This window comes from Chroicocephalus ridibundus, chromosome 17 (assembly GCF_963924245.1).
Source record: "Chroicocephalus ridibundus chromosome 17, bChrRid1.1, whole genome shotgun sequence".
NCBI lineage: Eukaryota > Metazoa > Chordata > Aves > Charadriiformes > Laridae > Chroicocephalus > Chroicocephalus ridibundus.
The window spans coordinates 2,385,341-2,406,335 of record NC_086300.1 but is presented as its reverse complement, the minus strand read 5'-3'; the positions used below and the strand labels follow the sequence as shown (position 1 = coordinate 2,406,335).

Below are 20,995 nucleotides of genomic sequence, written 5' to 3'. Positions count from 1 at the left end.
GGGAGGGAGCAGGGGGTGCCTGGGGCGGGGGGGCAAAGGGGCAGGAGCAGGACAGAGGGTGCCGCCGAGCCCCTCGGCAGAAAGCACCGAGTGAGGGGAGCTCTGCCTCGTCCAGGGCAGCTCAGCCGCTGATGGGGGTCTGGGTACGTTGCTGGGGTCCCGCTGGGTCCCTCCCCTCTCCTGGAGACCCAGCACCAGGGCTGAATCCAGCCTGGCTGCCCCAGAGCAGCATCTCCTGTCCCTGCGGGCAAGGAGCCCTCTCCCAGGGCTTGGACGGGTCCAGCTCCGGACCCGGAGCTCCGTAGCCATCCCAGCACTCCTGTTTCCCCCCTCTCTGCCCCGGTGCTACTGAGACCCCCAACCCCAGGGCTGGGGCACGAGTGAGACACGCCGAGCCAGGGCACGCGTCCCCGCTGCCCGTCCTGTGCCACCCAGCGGCGTGGCGTAGCCACCATCGCCCCGCTCTGCCGTGAGGCCACGGTGAGGGCTGCACACAGAGCCCCCGCCAGGGCAGGGCTTGGGCACGGGGCAGACATGGCTGCAGCTCCGGGGATCCCTCCAGCTCACCTTCCCTCCCCTCCGCGGAGGGCACGGCTGGCTCTGCTCCCCCGGGCACTGCACGGCTCCCCCAGGACAGGAGCAGAGGGCTGGGGGAGGAAGGGCAGCGTTTTCCAGGTGACTTCTTGCTGCTCAGGCTTTTAAAGGTCTGGTGCCCCTTGGCAGCTGCTTTGCGATGGCTCGTCCCCATCGCAGCGGCGTCCGGCGGGGCCGAGCAGCCCCTGAGGGTGCTCTTGCACCAGTGCCGTGCCAGTTGATACCAGCATGGGAGAAATCCCAGCCGGACTGTGGCAGCGGGGTTTCCAAAGGCATTCGGGAGGTGCAGCAACACCCCCTCATTTTTGCTAAAGACTCCAGGCAAGTTATTGCCAAAATCTCCCAGAGCCAGGTGGCCGTAAGCACAGTAGAAAAGCAATCCCTGTCCGTGCTGTGGGTCCCCACGGGATGTCAGGGCTGGGCAGGAGGGAGCCGAGCATCTCCCTTCCCGGCCAAACACTTCCCTGCAGCACTGCGATGCCCGGAGGCACCAGGAATGGGGTGTGCGGACACGTAGTGCCCCCCGGCAGCTCCCCGCGTCCTCCCACCGCTCTGCCCCGGCTCTTAATCTGTCTGAATTCTCTACCTAGGAGCCGCTGGCCCTGGCCGCCCCGGGGAGCAGGGCTTTCTCCCTCCCGCAGATTGTGCTCACCGAGTGGGTGTCCGAACCGCCGTCCCCCGAAGCCGAACCGGAGGCGTGGGTGGAAAGGGGCTGCTCGGAGCACGGGCACCCGGCCGGCTGCGGAGGAGCAGGAGGGGAGCTCAGACCCGAGGGGGGAAGGAAATGCCGCCTGTCTCCTGGCAGCTCCAAAAAGTCTCCGTCCGCAGCTGGGTGCCCTCCAGGCTCAGCCCCGCAGCCCCCGAGCAGCCCGTCTCGGGGCCGTGCCCGTGCGGCAGGAGAGACTTGGAGGTTCCCTCCGGCAGCCAGCGAGGTCCCGTCTTTCTCAAAGCATAAAGGGAGCTGCCCCATGGGGGGAGAAGCAGGGGACGCTGCGCCAAACGCTGCCGACAGGCAAGAAGGCAGCGGCAAGACATCTCACCGAGGTCCCTTGGCTGCACAGCCTCCTTGTCCCCGGGGGGAACCAGCGGGTCCCGGAGCTGGCGAGGCGATGCTCCCCTCCTCCGGTGCCGTCCCCCGGCTCTGCGGTGACGGGGACCCCCGCGGAGGAGCCAGGCAGAGCGTGCGAGAGGCATCGCTCCCTCCTGGAGACTCCGCCGGGGCTTGCAAACAAGCGCGGAGGGAGGGCGGCTCGCCAGCCCCAGCCTGCCCAGCACCGAGTCCCAGGTCTCTCCCGGGCAGGGACCCGGCCCCGCGGGGAAGGGGACAGTCCCCGGCCGAGCATCCCCAGGAGCAGGTCGCTGCTTTCTCAAAGCCAAGCCATGGTGTGGCATCGCCAAGCCGGGGTGACGTGGCTGCGGCTGCCGGGGGCGAAGGCGGTGCCGAGGACGCCAGGGCCGGGGGGAAGGCGATGGAGGGGCTCAGCGAAGGGCAGTTGTCCCCGTGCCGCTCCATGACTCCGCGCAGCAAGGAGATTTACGAAGGCACGTACCAGAGACTGGATAGCCTGGAAGAAACTATCCGCGAGCTGGAAATAACCATCAGCGAGATCAGCAGCCATCCCTCGGCTGAATTTGTATTCCCGAAAGAACTGCTAGGACAGGCAGGATCCAAGGATGCCGGCGAGAAGACCAGGGAAGGCGTGGGGGATCTCAGAGACAGTCGCTGTGACGATGGGACCGCCCTGGACCTCAGTCAGGCCAAAGACGACGCTTCCGCGAGTCCATCTCCGAGCAAGACCAAGCCACCTCTGCTACCCAAGCCGCAGCTCCCCCTCGACACGCCGCAGGTTTATTTTCTGTTATCCCTCTTGCTGTGCTCTGCCCCGGACTCACTCTGATGTCTCTCTTCCTCCACCTCTACCTGCTCCCTCTCTGTGACTCTACCTCCAGGCAGAGCCAAGGTGGAAAACCAATCTCCTTTTTCTCCCCATCACTCCGGACGGGTTTGGGGAGTGCAGGCAGCGGAGGCGGCAGCGTGAAGGCAGGCGATGCCACCGTCTGCCCCTCGCTGGTGCCGGTGCCGCCTGGTGCCCATCCCTTGCCATGCACTAGCACCGAATTAGACCCTGGCTAAGCTAGCATCGTCTGCCCTGGCAGTTTTTGGGGCTGAGCACGCTGCTCGGTGGGTCGCTGGACCAGCAATGAGCATCCCACGGGGCCGGCGGTGAGCGTCCCCTGGGGCCGGCGAGGGCTGGGTGCGCTGGGCGAGGGAGCGGCGCTCCTCACCGTGCCGTTTGGCAGAAGCGCTGTGCTAACGAACTGCAGTTTGAGCCTGGCTGCAAAGCAGCAGCTGTTTCTCCTAATTAAATCACAGCGCGGGCTCCCCGAAGCCATCCAAATTGGTTTCTGTTGGAATCCGCGGCAGCTGAATAGCTGGGAAAAGAGGGGGGAAAAGGCCCTCAGCCGCTCCCGCGTCAGCCTGCTCCTTTATTAACAGTCAGCGCTGGGGAATAAATCTCCTTTTTCATTTGCAGCAATTATCTCAGCCCCGGTTCTCAGCGTGGCCGCGGCCCCGTCGCGGTGCTCGCGCTGGGTGAATGGGCCATCAAGTGGGTGTAGCTGCAATTTCTCCCGTTGTTGGCTCCCGCTGCACCGCCGGAGCCTGGCAGAGCGGGAGGGGAGCTGCGGGATGGGTTTACGGCTGTAGCCGGCACATGTGTGGGGATGCAGAAAGCAAAGCTCAGCTCAGGAGAGGCTGCGTGGCCGGGACCGGCTCAGTCGGTGCCGAAAGCAGAGTGGGAGAAGACAGGTCTTGCGGCAGCTTTCAGGGACGCCGCGAGCGGGTGGCCAAGGCTGGGGTGCAGTGCTTGTGCCCGGGATGCTGGGGAAGGTGCGGTGCGAGCAGGAACCCGATTTCCTTGTGCTGTGGGGTCCAGGAGTCCCCGTGTCCCGTGCGCGGGAGCACGGAGGGTGGCAGGGCAGAGGGCTGTGCCTGCGCCGATGTACTGACCTGGCCCCGCTGCCGTAACCTCTGCCGCCGGCGGCGCAGTGCGGGCGGCAGCAACGCGTCCCTGGGGCTGCACGGGTTGTGCTGCCAGCAGCAGCTGGGCCAGGCTGGGCCGGGGCAGGCAGGAGGCAGCGGTGATGGCAGGGAGGGGGTCTGGGTGCCCCGGGCGTGTGGCGCTGCCCGGGCTCCCCTGCGGGCGCTTTAGGGACCTGCAGTGCCACGGGCGGTGTGTACAGGTACCGCTTCCCCCCGACACGCACCGCTGCTCTGGCGAGTCTTTGTATCTCCATCTGCGCACAGCTAGTTAATAAAAAGCTCTGTATTCCCACTGCCGCCGTTTCCACCTGGAATCTGCTTCTGCCTGCCGTCGCCTCTTTTCCTCTCTCTTGGCCGTGCCCCCCTGTCCCGGCGCGGATGCTCCCCCCTGCCCTCCGTCTCCCGGTGTTTGCCCCCAACTCCCTGTTTGCGTTGCAGTGGTGGCTGTCGGTAAGTGCTGGCTGGTTTCTGAGCTGGCCAAAGTGCTGCCCGGTGAGGGCTCCTTTGGCACATGGAGCCGGTGGCCTCGTCCTTGCCTGGGTTTGCCACCGTGGGCTGTCCGGGCAGGGATGGCACGGTGGTGCCGCGGGAGCTCGGCACAGCTCCAGGCACCCGACGCCCAGCGCTGGCGATGCCCAGCTGCCGACGGTGCCGGTGTGGGCTTTCGCCTGCCGGTTTTAACACCCTTTCCCCAAATTCTCTGTCCCGACAGAGCGGTGGCGTTTCCATCCCAGCCATGAAGGTGGTGAACCCGGCGTCCCGGCTGAAGCAGAGCCAGCAGGGCAGCCCGGACAAAAGCAAGCACATAAAGCAGCGGATGGAGTACATGCGGATCCAGGGCCAGCAGCAGGTACTCTATCTCTAGCACCGGCCCCGCCGGCTCTCCTGGCACCAGGGCCAAGCCGCAGGCTGGTCCCGGCCGCAGCATCCCCCTCGCTGGCTCGTAGCGGGCCAGGGTGCGGGTGCTGGGCAGGGGAGACCCTGTGGGTGCTGCTTTCGGGGACTGGGCTCTCTCGAGGTCTCCCTTCGCCTTGGCTGAGCCCGGTGGGGCTGGGCACCCGGCTGGTGGGGTGCAGGAGGGGCTCTCGCCCCCGTCCGTGGCTGTTTCTATAGCCGTCTGCTGGGGACGGGGACATGACTTTGCGCTGAGAGCGGCAAACTCATTACGAGCGCGGTGTGAAGCCGGAGTCATTTGTCCCCCAGCCCCGTGTGCCGCCGCTGCCCTAAGGGACAGGGCTGAGCCCCAGCCTTGGTCCCCTGGCCCCGAGGGACCCTGAGGGACCCCGAGATCGCCTTGCAGAACGTTTTGGGCAGGGAGCTGGGCCCTGCAGAGCCGCGGGCTTGGCGCGGGGGCTCCGCGGGGCTCCATTTCCCCCCAGGGCTGGGGCTGCCCGGCCCCTCCCGGGAGGTTTTTGGACCCTCCATGCACCGCGACACCGTGTCCGCAGAAGCAGCTCATTCCGGGAGGGGGGTGTCACGGGTAGGGGGGGGCGTGATGGTACCGGGGGACCCGGCAGCGTGGGGAGAGGTGAGGGGGGGCCACAGCAGCTGGAAGAGGAGCGCTTTGGGATGGGATGGTGTGTGTCCCCCCCCTCCAGCCCACCACCCAGCCCTCTCCCATCCCTGGGGACCGCTCCTTCCCGGGGCTCGCTCCCCTCTGTCCTCGCTGACACCCCGGTGCTGGCGGTGGCTCTCTGGCTTCCTGAGGCCACAGGCGAGGTGGCCACAGGCGAGGTAGCCACAGCCAGTTCGCTGCCCCCCACCTCCCCCTTGCCTCTCCTCCCCCCCCTCCCAGCCCTCCCCTCCCACCCCCCAGCCCCGCGGTGGGCTGCAGCGCCAGGAGCGGGTCCCCCCCCATCCTCCCCTCCCCGCTCTGTGTCTCCGTCCCTTTCCCTGGGCCCGGCGTTAACAAACCACCCAATAAACCCGATTTTCCTCATTCTGTTGGATCCGTAAACCCTGGTGGATAAAGCACCGAAGGTTTTTCCCAGCTACCCAGCGCTGAGGGGGGGGATTTCGTGCAATTCGGAGGAATGTCGCATGAGCAAAATGGGCATCTCGTCCCGTCCCCCCCCGCCCCCAGGCTCTGGCAAAAGGGCTCAGCGCCCCCCCGCCCCCCTCGGCTGCTCCAGCGCTGAGTTGGAGCCGTGCAGGTGCTGATGGTGCCCGAGAAGGGTCTGTCCTTGAGATGGGGGTCTCCCTGCCAGCCCCCCCCCCACCACCACCAGCATACGTGGCGGCACGTGGCTTTTCACCCCCCCCGCGGCATCGGGGAGGGCCGGCGGGGTTCGTTCTCCCCTCTCTCCAGGGCGGAGAAATGCCAGCCAAAGGGGCTGAGCCGGGAGCCCCGCAGGGCCGGGAAGCATCTCCTGGCCCCAGGCACCCCAGGGAGGCCACCAAGTCCCCTTCCCCGGAGGTGACCCCCCAGGACAGCCCCGGCTGTCCCGTGTCACCGTGCTCTTCCTCGCCCCCCCTCAGAGCATCCCATGGCAGCGTCGGTCACCCAGCGCCTTGCGCCCACCGGTGCCCACGCTGGAGTGGCCAGACCAGGAGTTTTCCATGACGCTTTTGTCCTCGCTGCCCTCCCTGTGCAGGATTTGGCCGTGTCTCCCTGCCCACCCCCCTACCCAGCATCCCACCCCCCTGCGGTGGGGGGCGAGCGGGGGCTGGAGGAGCCCTCTCCCCATTCCGGGAGGGTTTGTGAGCATCCTTCCTCCCCGGCTCCCTTCACTGCGGTAGGGTTGGGTCATGGCACCGCCAGTGGTGACCACGGCAGGGCGGTGGGCACCGGGGACCTGGGGCGGGGGGGCACTGTCACCTCTCGGCGGTGGGCGCCCGCTCTAACGCTGCCCTTCTTGTCCCCCTCCCGCCTTTCTCCCCTCTCCCCTCCGCCCGCCCGCCTCTGTCTGTGCCTGTCCGTCCACGTGCCCGTCCGTCCGTCCGTCCGTCCGTCTCTCTCTCGTCTCTCTCCTCCTCCTCTCGGGGACGGCCCCCTCCCGTCCAGTAACGCGTGGGACCAGCTCATCTCGTGCTCTGTTTGTGGTGGACCTTTTCCAGCTGCTTGACCTCAGGCCTAACTCAATGCTGCTTCTGAACAAACTCCCGTTTGGTTCTTGGTTGTGGTTGTTTTGTTGTTTTTTTTTTCTCCTTTCCTATTTTCTTTTTCTCCCCGCTTCCGTTTCCCGTTCTTTCCGTCTTCTTTTAAAGAAACTGTTTGACTTTCCTCCCCTTTCTCCTCCTCCTCCTCCTCCTTGAATCTTGCTTTTCTTTCTAGGCCGCTAGACCATCTAAAGAGGCTAGTGAGACTTCCCCCGCGGTCTCAGAAAAACCCGCATCTGGCAGAACATCCATCCCCGTATTGACTTCCTTTGGGGCAAGGAACTCCTCCATCTCATTCTGAGCATCCTTGCCAGCTCCGCCCAACCGCTCTCCTGCTCCCGGGGCCGGGCTTCTCTCTTCCTTGGGCTCCTCCTCCCTGGGACTTGTCTTCTTGAGGCACCTGGAGGGATCGCCACCCGTCCCTCTCTTCCTGTATTTTTTTTTTTATTATTATTTATTTATTTCCTTATTTATTTTTTCAATGTCTTGCTCCAATGTGGCCGACCTCGTGTCTCGCCTCTGCTCCGCCGCGGCCCGACTCGTGTCTCGCCTCTGCTCCGCCACGGCCCGACTTCTGTCTCCCATCTCGCTCCGCAATGGCCAACCAAGCCACTTTCTGTTTCTCTCTCTCTTTTGTCTCTCTTTTCCCCCCTCTCTTTTTCCTTTCCTTTTTCCTTTCCATTTCGGTTCCTTTGGGTTGCTGTTGGTTTGGTTTTTCTCCCCCCTCCCTCTCCCCTCTCCCCTCGCCCCCCCGCCGTTTTCTGTTTATTTAAGAGCTCTCAGAGCTTCACTCCACCAGTTTCACCAGCTTCGAGCCGGGAGGACACTGGGCAGCGCCCGACCCCGCGGCTGCCCGGGCGGGCAGCGCCCGTCCCACCGCGGAAAGGTGGGAAACAGCGGCTGCCGAAGACGCTCCCGATGCCCCCCGACCCTCCCGCTCGCCCCCCGCCGCCGAGCATCCCGGTGCCGCCGACCACCCCCGAGGAGCGGACGCTCGGCGCAAGGGCCGGGTCCCGGCGGCGGGCGGCGGGTGGCACGGCGGCCGGGCTGCGTCCTTCGCCGGCCCAAGGGTCGGGGACATCCCCAGGGGGTGTCACTGCCGCCGGCCCCCCGCCGGCCGCCAGCCCCGGCTCCCTCCGAGGTCGGGGACCGATGCGAGGGCTGGGGAGGAGGGAGCCGGGGGCGGCGCCGAGGGGGGGCCGGGGGGGCCGGAGAGGCCGAAGGCCGAGGATGTAAAATAGGGGGAGGCGGAAAAGGGTCGGCGGGGGGGCTGCCCGCCGCCCCCGCGTCGGAACCTAGCACTTTACGTGGTGGCCGGGGCAGAGGGATGCTGTGATGCTCGGGGGGGCGGGGGGGCTCCGGCCGCACAGGGACGCCCTGCCGGACCTCTGTCCCCTCCCCCAGCGCCAAACGCCCTTGGGGACAAGCAAGGGGGGGGACGGGTCCCCGGAGCCCCCCGCTCCCAGGGAGGTGCCGTTGGGGACCCCACGCCGCAGCGGTGTCCCCCGCGGTCCTTCCCCGGGGGGAGCAGCCCCGGCCTTGCCCAGCCGGGGGGGACCCGGGGGGTCCCCGGGGTGCGTGGCCGGGCGGTGCTTGCCCGCGGCCACCCCCCGTCACGCAGCCGGGGGTGCACGCGTGTGCGTGTGCGTGTGCGAGTGCGTGTGTGCGCACACGCGTGTGCCGGTCCCCGCCGCTGCCGCCAGCGCAGCGCAACGCGCGATCGAATCACTCCTTTCGTTGGCTAGTTCGTCCTTGGGTTGGTTTTTTTCGGTTTTGGGTTGTTTGGTTTTGGGTTTGGTTTGGTTTGTTTGGGTTTTGGGTTTTTTTTTTTTTAATTATTTTTCTTCTTTTCCTCCCCCCCCCCGTCTTTTTTTTGTATATCGATCATTTTTGTACAGAAGAACGAGCCTTTTTTGAATAACAAAGAGAAAGAAAAAAAAAAGAAAAAACTTCAAAAAAAAAATAATAATCATGATGCAATTTCTTTGGATTGCAAAAAGCAACTCTTTACATTTAAGTGAAGTGTCTTAACATTTTATATTGTTTTAAAAAATATATTTACATATTATATATATATAATATACGTAATATAAATATATATATATAAATATTTAAAAGAAAAAAGAAAAGAAAAGAAATAAATCTCTTCACGTCTGGTATATTAGGGGGTGGATTTTCTTCCCTGCTTAGTCTAGAGCTCCTCGTGATTTGGAGATGGTCGGTCCCCAGCGGCTTGGTGGCCCCCGTCCAGCACCTCCCTTGCCCCATCCCTCGCTGAAGCAGGGGGTGGAAGGGGCTGGGTCCCCCCCCGGCAACGGGTGACAGCCCCCCCCACCCCCCCAGCAGCAATAGCACTCACTTGATGCTTTTTATTTAATTGGGTTTTTTTAAATTCTTTTTTTCTTGGTACCAAAGTGAAAACACTGTAGCAAAGCCGCAGCTTCTTACGGCCGGGATGGGGGGGGGGCGGGGGGGTGTTGTTCCCCCTCTCCCCCCAGCTCCCCCCGCCCCGACCACTCCACAACCCCCCCGGGGCTGGACGTGCCACCCTCCATGGAGGGGACCCGCAGGCAGCCCCCGCTGCCACCTCTCTGTCCTGGGGGGTGTGAGGGGGACAAGTGCCACCAGCTCCCCCCCCCCCCATGGACACAGATGTGGGTGCAAAGGGGTTGGGGGGGGCCTGTAGTTAGTGCAGCCCCATCCCCATAGCACCCATGGGTGTTCCATGACACCCATCCCACTGGGAGCAAGCTCTTTTTTTTTTTGGGGGGGGGAGATCCCCATTCCCTTTGCTGCACCCCAGCTTTGCCGGGGGGGTGCCGGGAGCACCCTCCCAGGTGTCACCGCCGTGGGGCCCCCCCCCCCCCACCCCACCTCCAGAGCAGGGTGATGGGGTGCACGGTGATGGGTGATGATGGGGTGCACGGTGCTGGGAAAGGGGGGCGCACGGTGCTGGATGAGGGGGTGCACGGTGCTGGTTTGCACCCATTTCTTCCCCCCCCCCCCGGCCCCCCCCTCCCCATCCCCGTGCTGCCCATCAGGCTGGTTCCTCCGTGAGCGTGTGTCTGCGCGTGTGCGTCCGTCCCTTCATGGCATCATGCAAACCCTCCGGGAGCACCAGCCCCGGTGCCTTCGCTGAAGCAAGAGGACAAAAAAAAAAAAAAAAAAAAAAAAAGATTAAAAAAAAACAAAAACAAAACCTAGAGTCTGGTTTAAACCGGAAAAGCATAAAAAGGAAAAAAAAAAAAAAAAAAAAGGAAAAATGTTGCAAAAATGATCACCAAAAAAAAAAAAAAAAAAAAAAATGCGCTGCCTGCATCGTGCATGTGTCGGAGGCGCCCGCTGCATGCGCACCCCGCTTTACTCGTCTGGATGTTGTTTAAAAAAGGCTACGACTTTTCAGAGGACAAAAAAAAAAAAAAAAAAGTAAAAAAAAAAAAAAAGTAATTCCTAATTACTCTTTAGAGGCTGTTTTGGGGTTTCTACAACGTCGTGTGTCTCTCAGCATGAACTTTCTTGTGAACTGTTTTAAAAGATTAAAAAAAAAAAAAAAGAACTGAAAAAAACAAAACAAAAAAAAATAAAAAAAAGGCCTTGCACAGGGCGGAGGCGGGGGCCGGGGGGGGGGTTTTTGGCGGGGGGGGGGGGGCTGGCCCCTCGCCGCCGCCGCCCTGTGCCCCTCGCTGTCCCTGTGTCGCCGTGGATGCCATGGGTAGTTCTGTGCGCAACGTGACCATTGTAACTCGCAAACTCCGATGACGAAAGGGTTGCTTTTTATTTTTCTTTTCCCTTTACTACTTTTCTTTTCTATCAGAGTGTCTGGCTTTAATAAAAGTACTTTTTTTTTTTTTTTTTTTTTTTTTTTCCCTCCTCTCTGGCACCTTTTTTTCCCTCCCCAGGTTTGTCTCTTGCCGCGTTGCTGCGATGGGGGGTGGGACATCCCCGGTCCCACATCCCCCCGGGGATGGGGCAGGGGGTGCTGGGGGCGGGGGGGGGTGCCCAACTCCTTCCCCCTGGATTCATAGAAAAATGGGATAATCCTTCCCTGGATGCTGATGGTGCTCCAGACCCTGCCCACAGGGAATTGGGTGGGGTGGGGGGGGCCCATATATTGACGACACACTCTCCCCCCCCCAAGCAGGGGAAGCAATAACAGCAGGAAACCACCTCCTCGAATAACCAGTTTATTTCCAATATATAGACCGGGACTGGAAGGGGAGGGGGCCGGGGGGGGGGGGGGCAGTGTCCGAAGCCGGGTGGGTTTTTTTGGGGTCCGGTTGGGTTGGTTTTTGTTTTTTGTTTTTTTTTTGTTTTTTTTTTTGCAGTTTTGCATATACCAACTCGGCGGCCCACTCGTACAACACGCCAGGGGGGCGGGGGGGGGGGGAAGGTGGGGGGCGGGGAGGGCCACATGCAGGAGGGTTTAAAAAGTCATCACTGGTCCAGCGCGTCCCTTGGGTGGGGGCCGGCCTTCCCGCCGAGCAAAACTTCTTTAAAAAAATCCTTATAAATCCTTTGTAATATGTTACACAGTCAGAGACAATATTTACAAAAAAAAAAAAGAAAAAAAAAGAGGGAGAAAAGAAAAAAAAACAAACCCAACTTTACAGCGAATATTTGCATAACGGATGAGAACGACGCGGCGAAACAGTGACGGGACTTGACACACACACACACACACACACACACACACGCATCCCCCCCCCACACCGTGGCCCCGGCAGCGGCCACCAGAGCCCATGGCCCATGTGTGCCAGCGCCCCAAGGCTGGGAGTCCCTGTGCCCCCCCCACCCCAGCCGTGTGTCCCCCCCACCCCGACAGCCCCCGCACCCCCTTCCTAAAGTGCTTCTGGCCGGGGGGGTACGGAGGGGAGCGGGGCTGGGGAGGGGGCCATGCCGTGCCGTGCCGTGCCGGGAGCTGATGGTGGCCACAGCTGGTGGCAGTGCAGGGGACAGCAGTGTCCCCCCCGCCTCGTCACACCCGCTCCCGTGCAAACACCCATCCCGGGGGGGGGGTCCCATCCCCTCGCGCCAAAGGCCGCCCCGGCGCAGAGCCCAGACCCCGCGGCACACCCAGGTCAGCGCGATGGCACCAAGGTCCCCAAGGGTCCCCAGGGTCCCCGCCGGGAGGTAGGGGAGGGTGGGGGGGCGTCCGTCAAGGGCAGCCGCAGCACCCAGGGAAGCGCCCGCACTTCGCAGCGCCGCGGCCGGGGACAGCAGGGCCACCACCGCCTGGGGTGGGGACTGTCCCCAGGAGTCCCCTCCAACCCTCCTGGCACTGCCCGGGGGCCGGGGGACCTGAGGATGGGGGTGGGCTGTGACACGGGACCCTGCCGGTCCCCAAAGCACAGGGCGGGGGGGACAAGGTGGCTTTGTCCCAGCGCGGAGACTCGTTAAATAACAGCAGCTTGTCCAGAGCACAATTAAATACAAGAACGAAGGCGAGTCCTTAAATTAAACACTGGCTGGAGTCGGGGCGGGGGGACGTCTCGGGAGGTCAGAGACATTGGGGGAAGCGCAGGGGGGCCGGGGGGCCAGGGCTGCTGGGGGGGCTCTTGGTGGCCGGCCGCTCTCCGGCAGTGCCGGGCTGTGCCGCGGCGGTGGCCGCTGGCCGGGCTTTGGTGGACTCCAGGCTGCTGAGCCCCGAGTCCTTGTCACGGCAGGGTCCCGGGGCCACCTCCAGCCCCCGCGGCTCCTTCCACTCGTTGAAGTTGAGGTCCTTGAGGCCACCGGGCACCACCACGGTGTGCCGGCGCCAGCTGCTCTTCTTGCGGCGGGTCTCGGGGGAGTGGGCTCGGCGCAGGCGGACCCCCATGTCGTCGGCAGAGACTCGCAGGCGCTGCCGGAGCTGCTCCCGCAGCGAGGGGCGCCCGGGGGGCACCCAGCCCTGCTCCTCCCCGCCGGGCGCCGGGGTCTCGCCCGCCGGCCGCGGCCGCCCCAGCTTCCTGCGGGCCAACGTGTCGCACTGGATCAGCCGGTGGGAGTTGAAGGAGGGACGGCCGGGCAGCCCCTTGTCCTCGTCCCCGGTCCCTCCGGCCACCTGTCCCATCCGGGGCCGGGCTCCCTCCCGGCTCTCCGTGTCCGTCTCCATGTGGCTGAGCTCGCTCCGCTCGTCATCCGCCTCCTCCCCGCGGCTCCCGGCCACCGACTGCACCTCGGAGCACAGGCTGCGGTCCATGGTGGACAGGGTGGAATAGCCCGACACGATGGAGCGGGCATCCGGCGCCGGATCGGACCCGGCACCCCCGGGCTCCAGGGAGCTCTCCCGCTCCATCCCGGCTGGGCTGGGGACCGCCGGCTCGCCGCCGGTGCCGCGGGGGGCTTTGCCGGGTGCTGGCAGGGTGGCCGCGGTCCCCTCGTCCTCCTGCTCCCGGCCCGGGGTGTCCCTGCGCTCCGCGTCGTCGTCGGTGCTGCTCCCGACGCCCTCGGCCTCTCTCTTCTTCTTCCTCTTGCGGGCGGCGGCCGAGACGAAGGGGATGGCGAGGAGCTCCCGGTGCGGCGGCGCCTTCCGCGACGGCCACGTGCCCTGGGGAGACGGTGACACCAAGGTTAGGGATGGCGGTGCCGCGGTCGGGGACAGGCCCCCTGCCCCAACCGCCATGTCCCCCCCAACCAGCCCCGAGCCCGGGACCCTCCTACCTTGGGTTTGGCAGAGCCGCTGCGGGTTGAGCCTGTAAACCAGAGCAGAGAGGGGGGGTTAGACAGGCCTCGGGGGGGGGGGTGGGCACATCCTGGGGAGGGGGTTCGGTGGGGAGAGATGGGGGATGCTGCTCCGTTCCCCCAAATCGGGATGGGGACATGCCAGGGCCACCGGACCAGGTGTCCCCCAGCAGGGCCACCAGCGCTGAGCGGGTTCGTGTGCCAGCAGCTGCAGGAGGTGGGGGGAGGCTGGGGGGGCTGCAGTGGCGTACAGGGGTCCCCAGCACTGCTAACCCACTGCAGAGCCCCGAGGTGAGGAGTGGGGATGAGGGGGGGGACACACAGGCACACACAGCCGGGAAACACAGCCACGACCCCGGCGGCAGGACCCCAACCCTCCCACGGCCACGGGGCACAGAGGGGACCGGGGCTGGGCACGGTGCTGCCACCGCCACATCACCAGGACGGGGCACGGGGAGCCGGCTCGATACCACATCCAGCCTCGGAGCGGGGTCTGGGACGGGCCATGGGGCTGCCCCGGCTCCCAGGAGGGGGTTAGGGGGCAGGTGGGGACACAGGGGTGACAGGCAGCCCTGGCCCTGCTGCCGTGAGGGACAAGGACAAGACGACAGCCACCCTCTCCCACCCCGCACGCCCCGGGAGGGGGTTAGCAGCTGCTGACGACGAGAGAGGGGGAGGCAGAAAGGGGGTGCTGACCCTCCCCGGGGCATCAGGACCCCCATACGGCCCCCCATAAGGTCCCTTCCAAGCCCAACCATTCTGTGATTTTGTGATTTTATGATTTTTTGATTCTGTGCTTCTAAACCCCGGCGTCTGGGTGTGCCGGTCCCAGGCCACCCAGCACCCATCCCTGCCAGGGGACACCGACGGCAGCCTCAGCGCCACCGCAGGCATCGGCCGACCACGTGGAAAAACCAGGGTTAAAGGATCCGGGGCTCTCCAAGGGCTCGGCAGCCCCTCCTGACACTGGGGACCCTGGGGACCCCCTTCCCTCCCGCTGTCCCCCCCCCTGCTCCCGCTCTCTCGTGGTCACCCGGAGGAGTTAGTGCGTGAGCAATGCACCCAGGAGCAAGACTGTACCCGCTCTAGCTCTCGAGGAGGTCCGCTGGAGGAGGAAGAGGAGGAGGAGGAGGAAGAGGACAGCACAGAAAAGTTCAAGGAAAGAACGTAAGAAATCAGTCGAACATCAAAGTCTCCCGGTCTCCGGATTGGCAGCGTGGGCTGGCGTGGGGGAGCGGGCATGGGCAGGGCTCCCGCGGGCTGCCGGGGCCAGCTGGGATTGCAGAGGGACAAGGAGTAGCCACCAGAGAGGAGGGTGACGGGAGAGGGTGGGGAGGGGGCTGTGCTGGCACTCCCAGGGGGGTTGTCCCCGCTTTCCGGTGAGGAGGGTGCCAGGACGTCCTGCTGCGACACGCAGGGGTCTGCCACGGCCACGGCAAGGGGGGCCGGCTGTCGGCAGTGGTGTGAGCCAGGGGGGGATGGAGCGGCTGGAGAGGCACCCAAGGGTGCCCCGGTGCCAGGACCGAGGGGTGGGTGCCGTGGGCGCTGCTGCTCACCTGCGGCATCGCCAGGCGCCGCGGTCCTGCCGATGTTGGGCAGCAGGTACTCGATGTTGGGCACGGACTGAGCTTCCTTCTCATCCACGGGGGTCTGCAAGGGGAGCGGACGTGGCGGTCAGGCGGCTGCCGATGGCACCCCGGCTCCCGACCTGGGCTCTGTATCCCCCCTGCCCCACTGCGAGACCCCCCTGGCGGGGGGACGGGACTCACCTTCTCGCCCTTGTCCTCCTTGTCGCTGAAGAACCAGTCCGACTGCGGGGGGAGATGGGAAAGGGGTCAGGGACGGGTGGGAAGCGGTGGGAGCTCGGCACAGCCGGGCAGCACCGTCCCCCGGGGTGCGGATCAGCCCCCTGCCCCGACCACGCCGATGCCCGCCCGCCCGCCCGCCGATGCCACTTACGTGCTGGATGAGGGTCTCCACGATTTTGTAGCGGTCGGGCATGTGCGTCACCATGTCGGTCATGTTGTCCTCAGACGTTCGCACCAGCGTGGGGCCGAACACCAGGGCCAGGTTTCGGGGCTCCATCTGCAACCGGAGCTGGGGTTAGTGCCCGCGGCCACCCCTCAGCGCTCCCCGCTCCATCAGGCACCGTCCCCCTTCCCACCCCACCGCCGGCTGCGGTTCAGCCCAAGCTGGGGGGGCTCGAGGTGGGGCAGGGGGTCCGGGAGAGCCGGCCTGGGGTGGGTGGACGTACCTTGTTCTTCTCTGAGTGGTCAGCGATGGTCTTCAAGTGACCCACCAGGAACTTGAGTGTCTCATAGTAGTGACCTGGCAGGTCCCGGATCTGCGAGGAGACACCTGGTCACCTCTCTGCTCACCCCCCGGCCTTTCCCATCCACACCAGTACCCGAGGTGGGGGGGTTCCAGGGCTGTGCCCCCCACCCCAGCCCTTGCCCCATCTCCCTACCAGCTTCCGCAGCGTCCTCATCCTCTCGCTGGCGTCCTCTATCCGGTTGGCCTCGATAAAGTCATTGTACTTATCTGAAAGCGGGACATGGCGGGGGTCAGAGCCAGGTGGAGGGGAGAGAGCACCTCCCCGGAGCCAGGGACCCCCGGATGCACCGGCCAGAGATGCTGGGGAGGGGGCTGGGGGCTGGTGGGGTCCCACTGGGATGGAGCACAGAAGGGCAAGGAGGGCCAAGGACAAGGGCTGGCCCAGGGGACTCAGCGAGGAGGGGGGTCTGCAGAGCCCCCCGCCCTGGGGTCTGTCGCAGGGTCTGGGGACCTGTCCCCAACACAGGGACGGGTGGGACGGGCTCTGGGGCTCCTGGTGAGGACGGTATCAGCCATCGACATGTGGCCATCGGCACCGGGTCATCTGCAGCCACTATGGGGGCCCCGATGGCCCCGGGGGAAGGGCATGGCCGGGGCGCAGCAACTCACCGTCAGTGAAGAGGGGCTCGGGCAGCTTTCGGAAGAAGGATTTCAAGAGGCTGCTAATGACGTTCAGATCCTGCCACCGCTGCGGGGGAGAGAAGAGGCTGCTCAGAGGGACCACGGCGGGCAAAGCCAGGTGCCAGCGCGAGAAAGTCCCCAAGCTGAGGGAGTCCCAGGCCACCACCATCGGGGGCGACACCAGCCAGGACCACCGTGGCCGTAAGGAGAGCAGGATGGCTGTCCCCACCCTGCATCTGGCAGGGAAAGCTCTGCAGCGACGTGGTGAGATGCCAGGGGACAAATGTGTCCCCAAGCTGCCACCGACACTGCTGCCACCGACCACTAGGAGGCCCTGCCACTCCAGGGAAGGTCACGGCCATGGAGACGGGGATGATGGAGACAGGGATGATGATGGAGACGGGGATGATGACGGAGACGGGGATGGTGACGGAGACGGGGATGGTGATGGAGACATGGACCAGGACAAGAGCCCCAGGAGCATCCCAGAGGCATGGGGACAGGGATGGGGCTAAGGATGGGGACAGGGATGGGGACAGGGACATGCAGCCCTCACCTCGTCCTGCAGGTTGATCTCGGTGGCTCCCTTGTTGAGCTGCTCCTGCAGGCTGGACACCACCGCGTTGTTCCCGGGCACGCGGTAGATGCCCATGTACTCCAGCCCTCGGTCCTCCACCACCTTGCAGCAAGCTTCGACGATCAGGGGGACGTTCTGCGGGGACAGGGAGCGGGTGATGGAGGGGACAGGGCTGCGGGGAGGGTCCCTGAGGGCTGGCACTGCCGGCGCGGCCGTACCTTGTTGTCCGGGGCAGGCTGGCAGTCCTCCAGCCTCACGCCGAAGGCGCGGGGGACAGATTTCTTGTTCTTCTTCATGAGGTTGATGCCCCACGGGGCTTTTTGGGAGCTGCTCTCATCTGGGGAGGAAAACCCACAGGATCGCTTGCTAATGAGCTGGGATACATGGGAAGAGCATCCCTGCTGCCCTATGGGGACAAGCGTGATGGCATTCCTGGGGCGAGGAACCCCCCTCCTTGCCAAGTCCCCCAGTTCGCCGTGCCCCACGCCGCAGGGATGGGACCTACCTTTCGTGACAGCCGCATCCTGCCTGGGGGACCGGGGCGCGCTGGTTCCCGTCTGCTTCAGGAACTCGGCTCGGATCCCCAGCCCGCGAGAGCCCTTGGGCGAGGAATCGGGCTTGGCGCCCGCGGGGCTGCGGGGAGAGTGGGGGGGGGCGCTCAGGGGGGGCACAGCCAGGGGCACCGGCCCGGCGCAAAACCTCCCGGCAAATGCCGGCATCTCTCCCCGGCTGCCCGGCATCCCACCCCCTGCCCATGGGGCTGCACCCCACAGCCGGTAACGGGGACCCTTGGGGAGCACTGAGCCGCTTTCACCCTTTCCTCGGTGCCAGTTTGGCTGAACCGGACGCTGCTGGCATCCCGAGAGAAGCCGGGGGCAGCCGGCACCTCTGGCACTGGACTTTTCTCCATGACTTTAAAATTGAGGTGAATGAAGCGCTCGGGGGTCTCGGCGCCCATCACCCCCAGGTCCGTACCTCACTTTCCGGTAGTCGTTTAACTTCTTGTTGATAAGCGCTTGGCTGGCAAAACCGGGGTCCTGGGGAGGCAGAGAGAAGAGGGGAAGGGAGAGCTTGAGCAGCGCGTCCGCCGGAGGCCCCAGGCAAGTCCACGCTCTGCCGGGCACCGCGCGGGGCCAGGCAGGAGCAGGCGATGGCAGGACCGGGCCCCCACAGCCCCGAAACAGCCGGCGCTCGCCGCCCCGCTGCGGTCTCCGGCGCTCCTTGCCGCAGCACGGGGCGGCATGCGGGGTCCGAACCGGCCGCAGAGGCTCGGGGACAGCGATGTCCCTTGGCAGGACGCACACCTCCGTCTGCCCGCGCCAGGCGCACCCGCTGCACCACGCAGCATCCAAAGACACGCACCCATCCCTGCGGGATGCTGCACGCCCGGCGGCACCGCAGCCCCGGATGGTGCCCAGACGGCTCCGCGCGCTCCGACCCGGCAGCACCTTCCCTGTGCCGGTGCCACCAGCCCTGCCGAGCCCCCTGCGCCCTGCGGAGCGGGGCTGTGCCACAGAGAACCAGAGACCGCTCCGAGCCCAACGCACCCTCCAGGGCCGGAGCCCGCCACAAGCCTGGCAGAATCGCTGCGACCAACTGAGGCACCGCGGGGAGACGGCACGCAGCCAGCCCAGCGCCGGCACATCCAGCCCTGCGGATCCGCCGCCGGAGCCCGCGGCACCCGGGGAGCAGCTCTCCCCATTTCCGACCCGAGCGACCCATCGCACAGACCAGGGCTCAGCCCCGACCCGGCACCAGCCCCGGCATCGCCGCGCGGGCACCGTGCCCAGCAGCTCCCTGCCAGGTCTCTCTCTCCGCCGAAGGAGACACAACACACCGCGGCAGAGCCACGCACACTCCTCTCCTGTCGCACGACCAAATGCCGATCCGGCACATCCGGTGCCAACCCTGCCCGGCAGCGCACGGAGAGCCATGCCGCCGAGCGACCCGCGCACCCTGCCACGCTCTTCTTGGACGCCGCGGTGCCCGCGAGCCCCCGTGCGCTCCTGGGAGCACGGCACGGGACCGGCGAGTCCCACACCGGCCGGCCACGCAGGGGCCGGCCGTGGCCTGGGGAAGCAGCACAAGGCAAAGAGCCGGAGAGAGCCGAGGCGGTTAGTGCCGGGAGAGCCAGAGGCAGCCGGGAGCCCCATGTGGCTCTCACCTCGCCCTCGGCCTTGCTGTTCTCCCTGATGACTTTGATCCAGGCCAGCATGTCTTCCCGATCCTCTGCCTGAAAGAGATATTCACAGAAGTCAGCGGTCGTCAGCCGGAAGACGTGCTTCCTCTTGGTCTCGCTGTAGGAGATGTCCACCAGGCACGCTCGGATGCTGATCGGCGGCTCCTCCTCACCTGGGGCCGGGGCGCAGGTCACCGCCTCCCGCCTGTCCTTGCACAGGTACAGCGAGTGGGTGCGCAGCACGGCGAAGACGCGCTTCCACTGCCGGATGCCTCCACCGACCTTCTGCGGGGAGAAGGGATGGGGCACGGACCTCAGGGATGCTCGCGGCGGGGAGCGTCCTCCCAGCATGGCCGGCCGGGCTCGGGGGGGCACCCGCCTACCTTCCCCTTTTTGGTGAGGATCTGCTTGCAGTGGAGCCAGCCCTCCTTCCTCACGGCGCTGAACGGGACGTCCGAGAGGTCGGAGGTTGAGTGCCTTTTGGAGCGGGCGTCTTCGGACGTGCCGAGGCTGTCCAGAGACTGCGCGGGGGGACCGGAGGGCAACCGTTGGGGGCGATGCAACCCCTGCTCCACCGCTGCCCCAGCCAGGCAGAGCAACCCCGGGCTACCCCCCAGGCGGGGGGCACCCCCAGAACCCCCAGCCCTCGCCGTCACCCAACACTCACCCCGTCGGTGAAGAAGCTCCTCAGCATGCGGAGGCTGGGGACCCGGCTGGGCATCCTCCTGGGGGGAGAGCAGCCCCCGTGAGTGGGATGGCAGGGGGGGGACGGGAGCCGTGCGGTGGTGGGACTGGGAGTGCGGGGGGCGGGCGGGATTGGTGTCCAGTCCTACCTTAGGATCTTCCCCTCATCCCGAAACGCGTTCAGACCATCATCGCAGGACTTGGAGCGCTCGGTGGTGATGGCCAGGAGGTAGGACGAGCGGCGGCCGGCCTTGATGCTGCCTGCGAGGGGGAGGAAGCATGGGCTGCTCAGCCCAGCGGGCACGGGGCAGAGCTCCAGGGCTGGGGGCTCCCCCTCATCCCCCCCCAGGCCCCAGCCAGAGCCCCCCCAGCACTTACTGCAGTCTTGGGAGTAGTGCCGGCTGAGGGCGAAGGCGAAGGTGGGCGAGGAGGGGCTGGTGGCGACGGCGGGCGCCGAGTTCATGGCGCTGGAGACCACGGAGGAGGCGGGGACGTGCTTGGCCTTCAGGTCGATGCTGGGGCTGGTGGGTTCGTCTGCGGGAGGGGTGGGCAGCGTTGCAGGAGGGGTCGGGGCAGGACTGGAGTGGGAAAGTCCCTGCTGGGACTCCCCCCGCCCCCGCGCAGCGCTTCTGGTAGGTGGTGGGTTTGCAGGTGCCCGCTCTCGCCTCGGGCACCGTCCCAGGGACACGCTCCCACCCCCAGCAAAGCCAGGAGCCACCGGTGCACCCGGACCCTCCTGCAGAGCAACGCCGCGGCCCCCCAAGCCCACCCCATCCCCTCCCTCCCCGTCCGGCCCCCGGGTCCCTCTGTGGTACGGGACGGGACTGAGCTGGCAGCCCCCCCAGACCCATTTGGGTCCCCCCGGGCAGAGGTGGCCGGGCAGGGAGGTCCCGAGCCGGACGGGGAGTGGGTCATCCCAAACACGTCCCTGTCCCCAGTTCGGGCAGGGCTCCAGTCGTGAGCCCTGCCGTGCCCAGTAAGATGTACCGGGGGCTGGGCGGGGGGGTTGTGGGACAAGAGAGGGAGGGATGAGGCTGCAGGAGCCCAGACCCCATCGCCAGCGCCCACAGCCCTGCTCGGGGACCACGCGCCCAGAGGGATGTGGGACACGGTGGGGTCAGCCCCTTCCCGTCCCCCATGCTGGCCAGGGACAGATCACAGACTGGTTTGGGTGGGAAAGGACCTTAAAGGCCACCCAGTGCCA

General features: G+C 65.6%; 2 protein-coding genes across 16 annotated transcripts in view; one reads left to right on the top strand and one right to left on the bottom strand.

The window, feature by feature from the left end:
* The window catches only part of SRCIN1 (SRC kinase signaling inhibitor 1), an 83,263-nt gene extending 74,505 nt beyond the window's left edge, over window positions 1-8,758 (top strand). For 3 of the 10 annotated variants that reach the window (XM_063354649.1, XM_063354648.1, XM_063354646.1), the window contains 3 exons: window positions 1,185-2,441; window positions 4,350-4,487; window positions 6,912-8,756. In XM_063354649.1, coding sequence (XP_063210719.1) covers window positions 1,185-2,441; window positions 4,350-4,487; window positions 6,912-7,037 — 1,521 coding nt within the window. In that variant the 3' untranslated portion in view covers window positions 7,038-8,756. Of the gene's footprint in view, window positions 1-1,184; window positions 2,442-4,349; window positions 4,488-6,641 lie in introns of all 10 variants that reach the window. The other 7 variants (XM_063354651.1, XM_063354653.1, XM_063354654.1 and 4 more) reach the window with 5 other exon arrangements.
* Window positions 8,759-10,392: 1,634 nt separating this feature from the next.
* Window positions 10,393-20,995, bottom strand: part of ARHGAP23 (Rho GTPase activating protein 23) — a 40,453-nt gene continuing 29,850 nt past the window's right edge. For 4 of the 6 annotated variants that reach the window (XM_063354642.1, XM_063354641.1, XM_063354640.1 and 1 more), the window contains 17 exons: window positions 20,170-20,325; window positions 19,941-20,052; window positions 19,775-19,832; window positions 19,491-19,628; window positions 19,281-19,392; window positions 17,904-19,161; window positions 17,434-17,561; window positions 17,147-17,265; window positions 16,908-17,063; window positions 16,340-16,418; window positions 15,864-15,937; window positions 15,651-15,740; window positions 15,356-15,481; window positions 15,166-15,207; window positions 14,953-15,046; window positions 13,376-13,407; window positions 10,393-13,262 (listed from right to left, as the gene is read on the bottom strand). In XM_063354642.1, coding sequence (XP_063210712.1) covers window positions 12,234-13,262; window positions 13,376-13,407; window positions 14,953-15,046; window positions 15,166-15,207; window positions 15,356-15,481; window positions 15,651-15,740; window positions 15,864-15,937; window positions 16,340-16,418; window positions 16,908-17,063; window positions 17,147-17,265; window positions 17,434-17,561; window positions 17,904-19,161; window positions 19,281-19,392; window positions 19,491-19,628; window positions 19,775-19,832; window positions 19,941-20,052; window positions 20,170-20,325 — 3,803 coding nt within the window. In that variant the 3' untranslated portion in view covers window positions 10,393-12,233. Of the gene's footprint in view, window positions 13,263-13,375; window positions 13,408-14,476; window positions 14,502-14,952; window positions 15,047-15,165; window positions 15,208-15,355; window positions 15,482-15,650; window positions 15,741-15,863; window positions 15,938-16,339; window positions 16,419-16,907; window positions 17,064-17,146; window positions 17,266-17,433; window positions 17,562-17,903; window positions 19,393-19,490; window positions 19,629-19,774; window positions 19,833-19,940; window positions 20,053-20,169; window positions 20,326-20,995 lie in introns of all 6 variants that reach the window. The other 2 variants (XM_063354645.1, XM_063354644.1) reach the window with 2 other exon arrangements.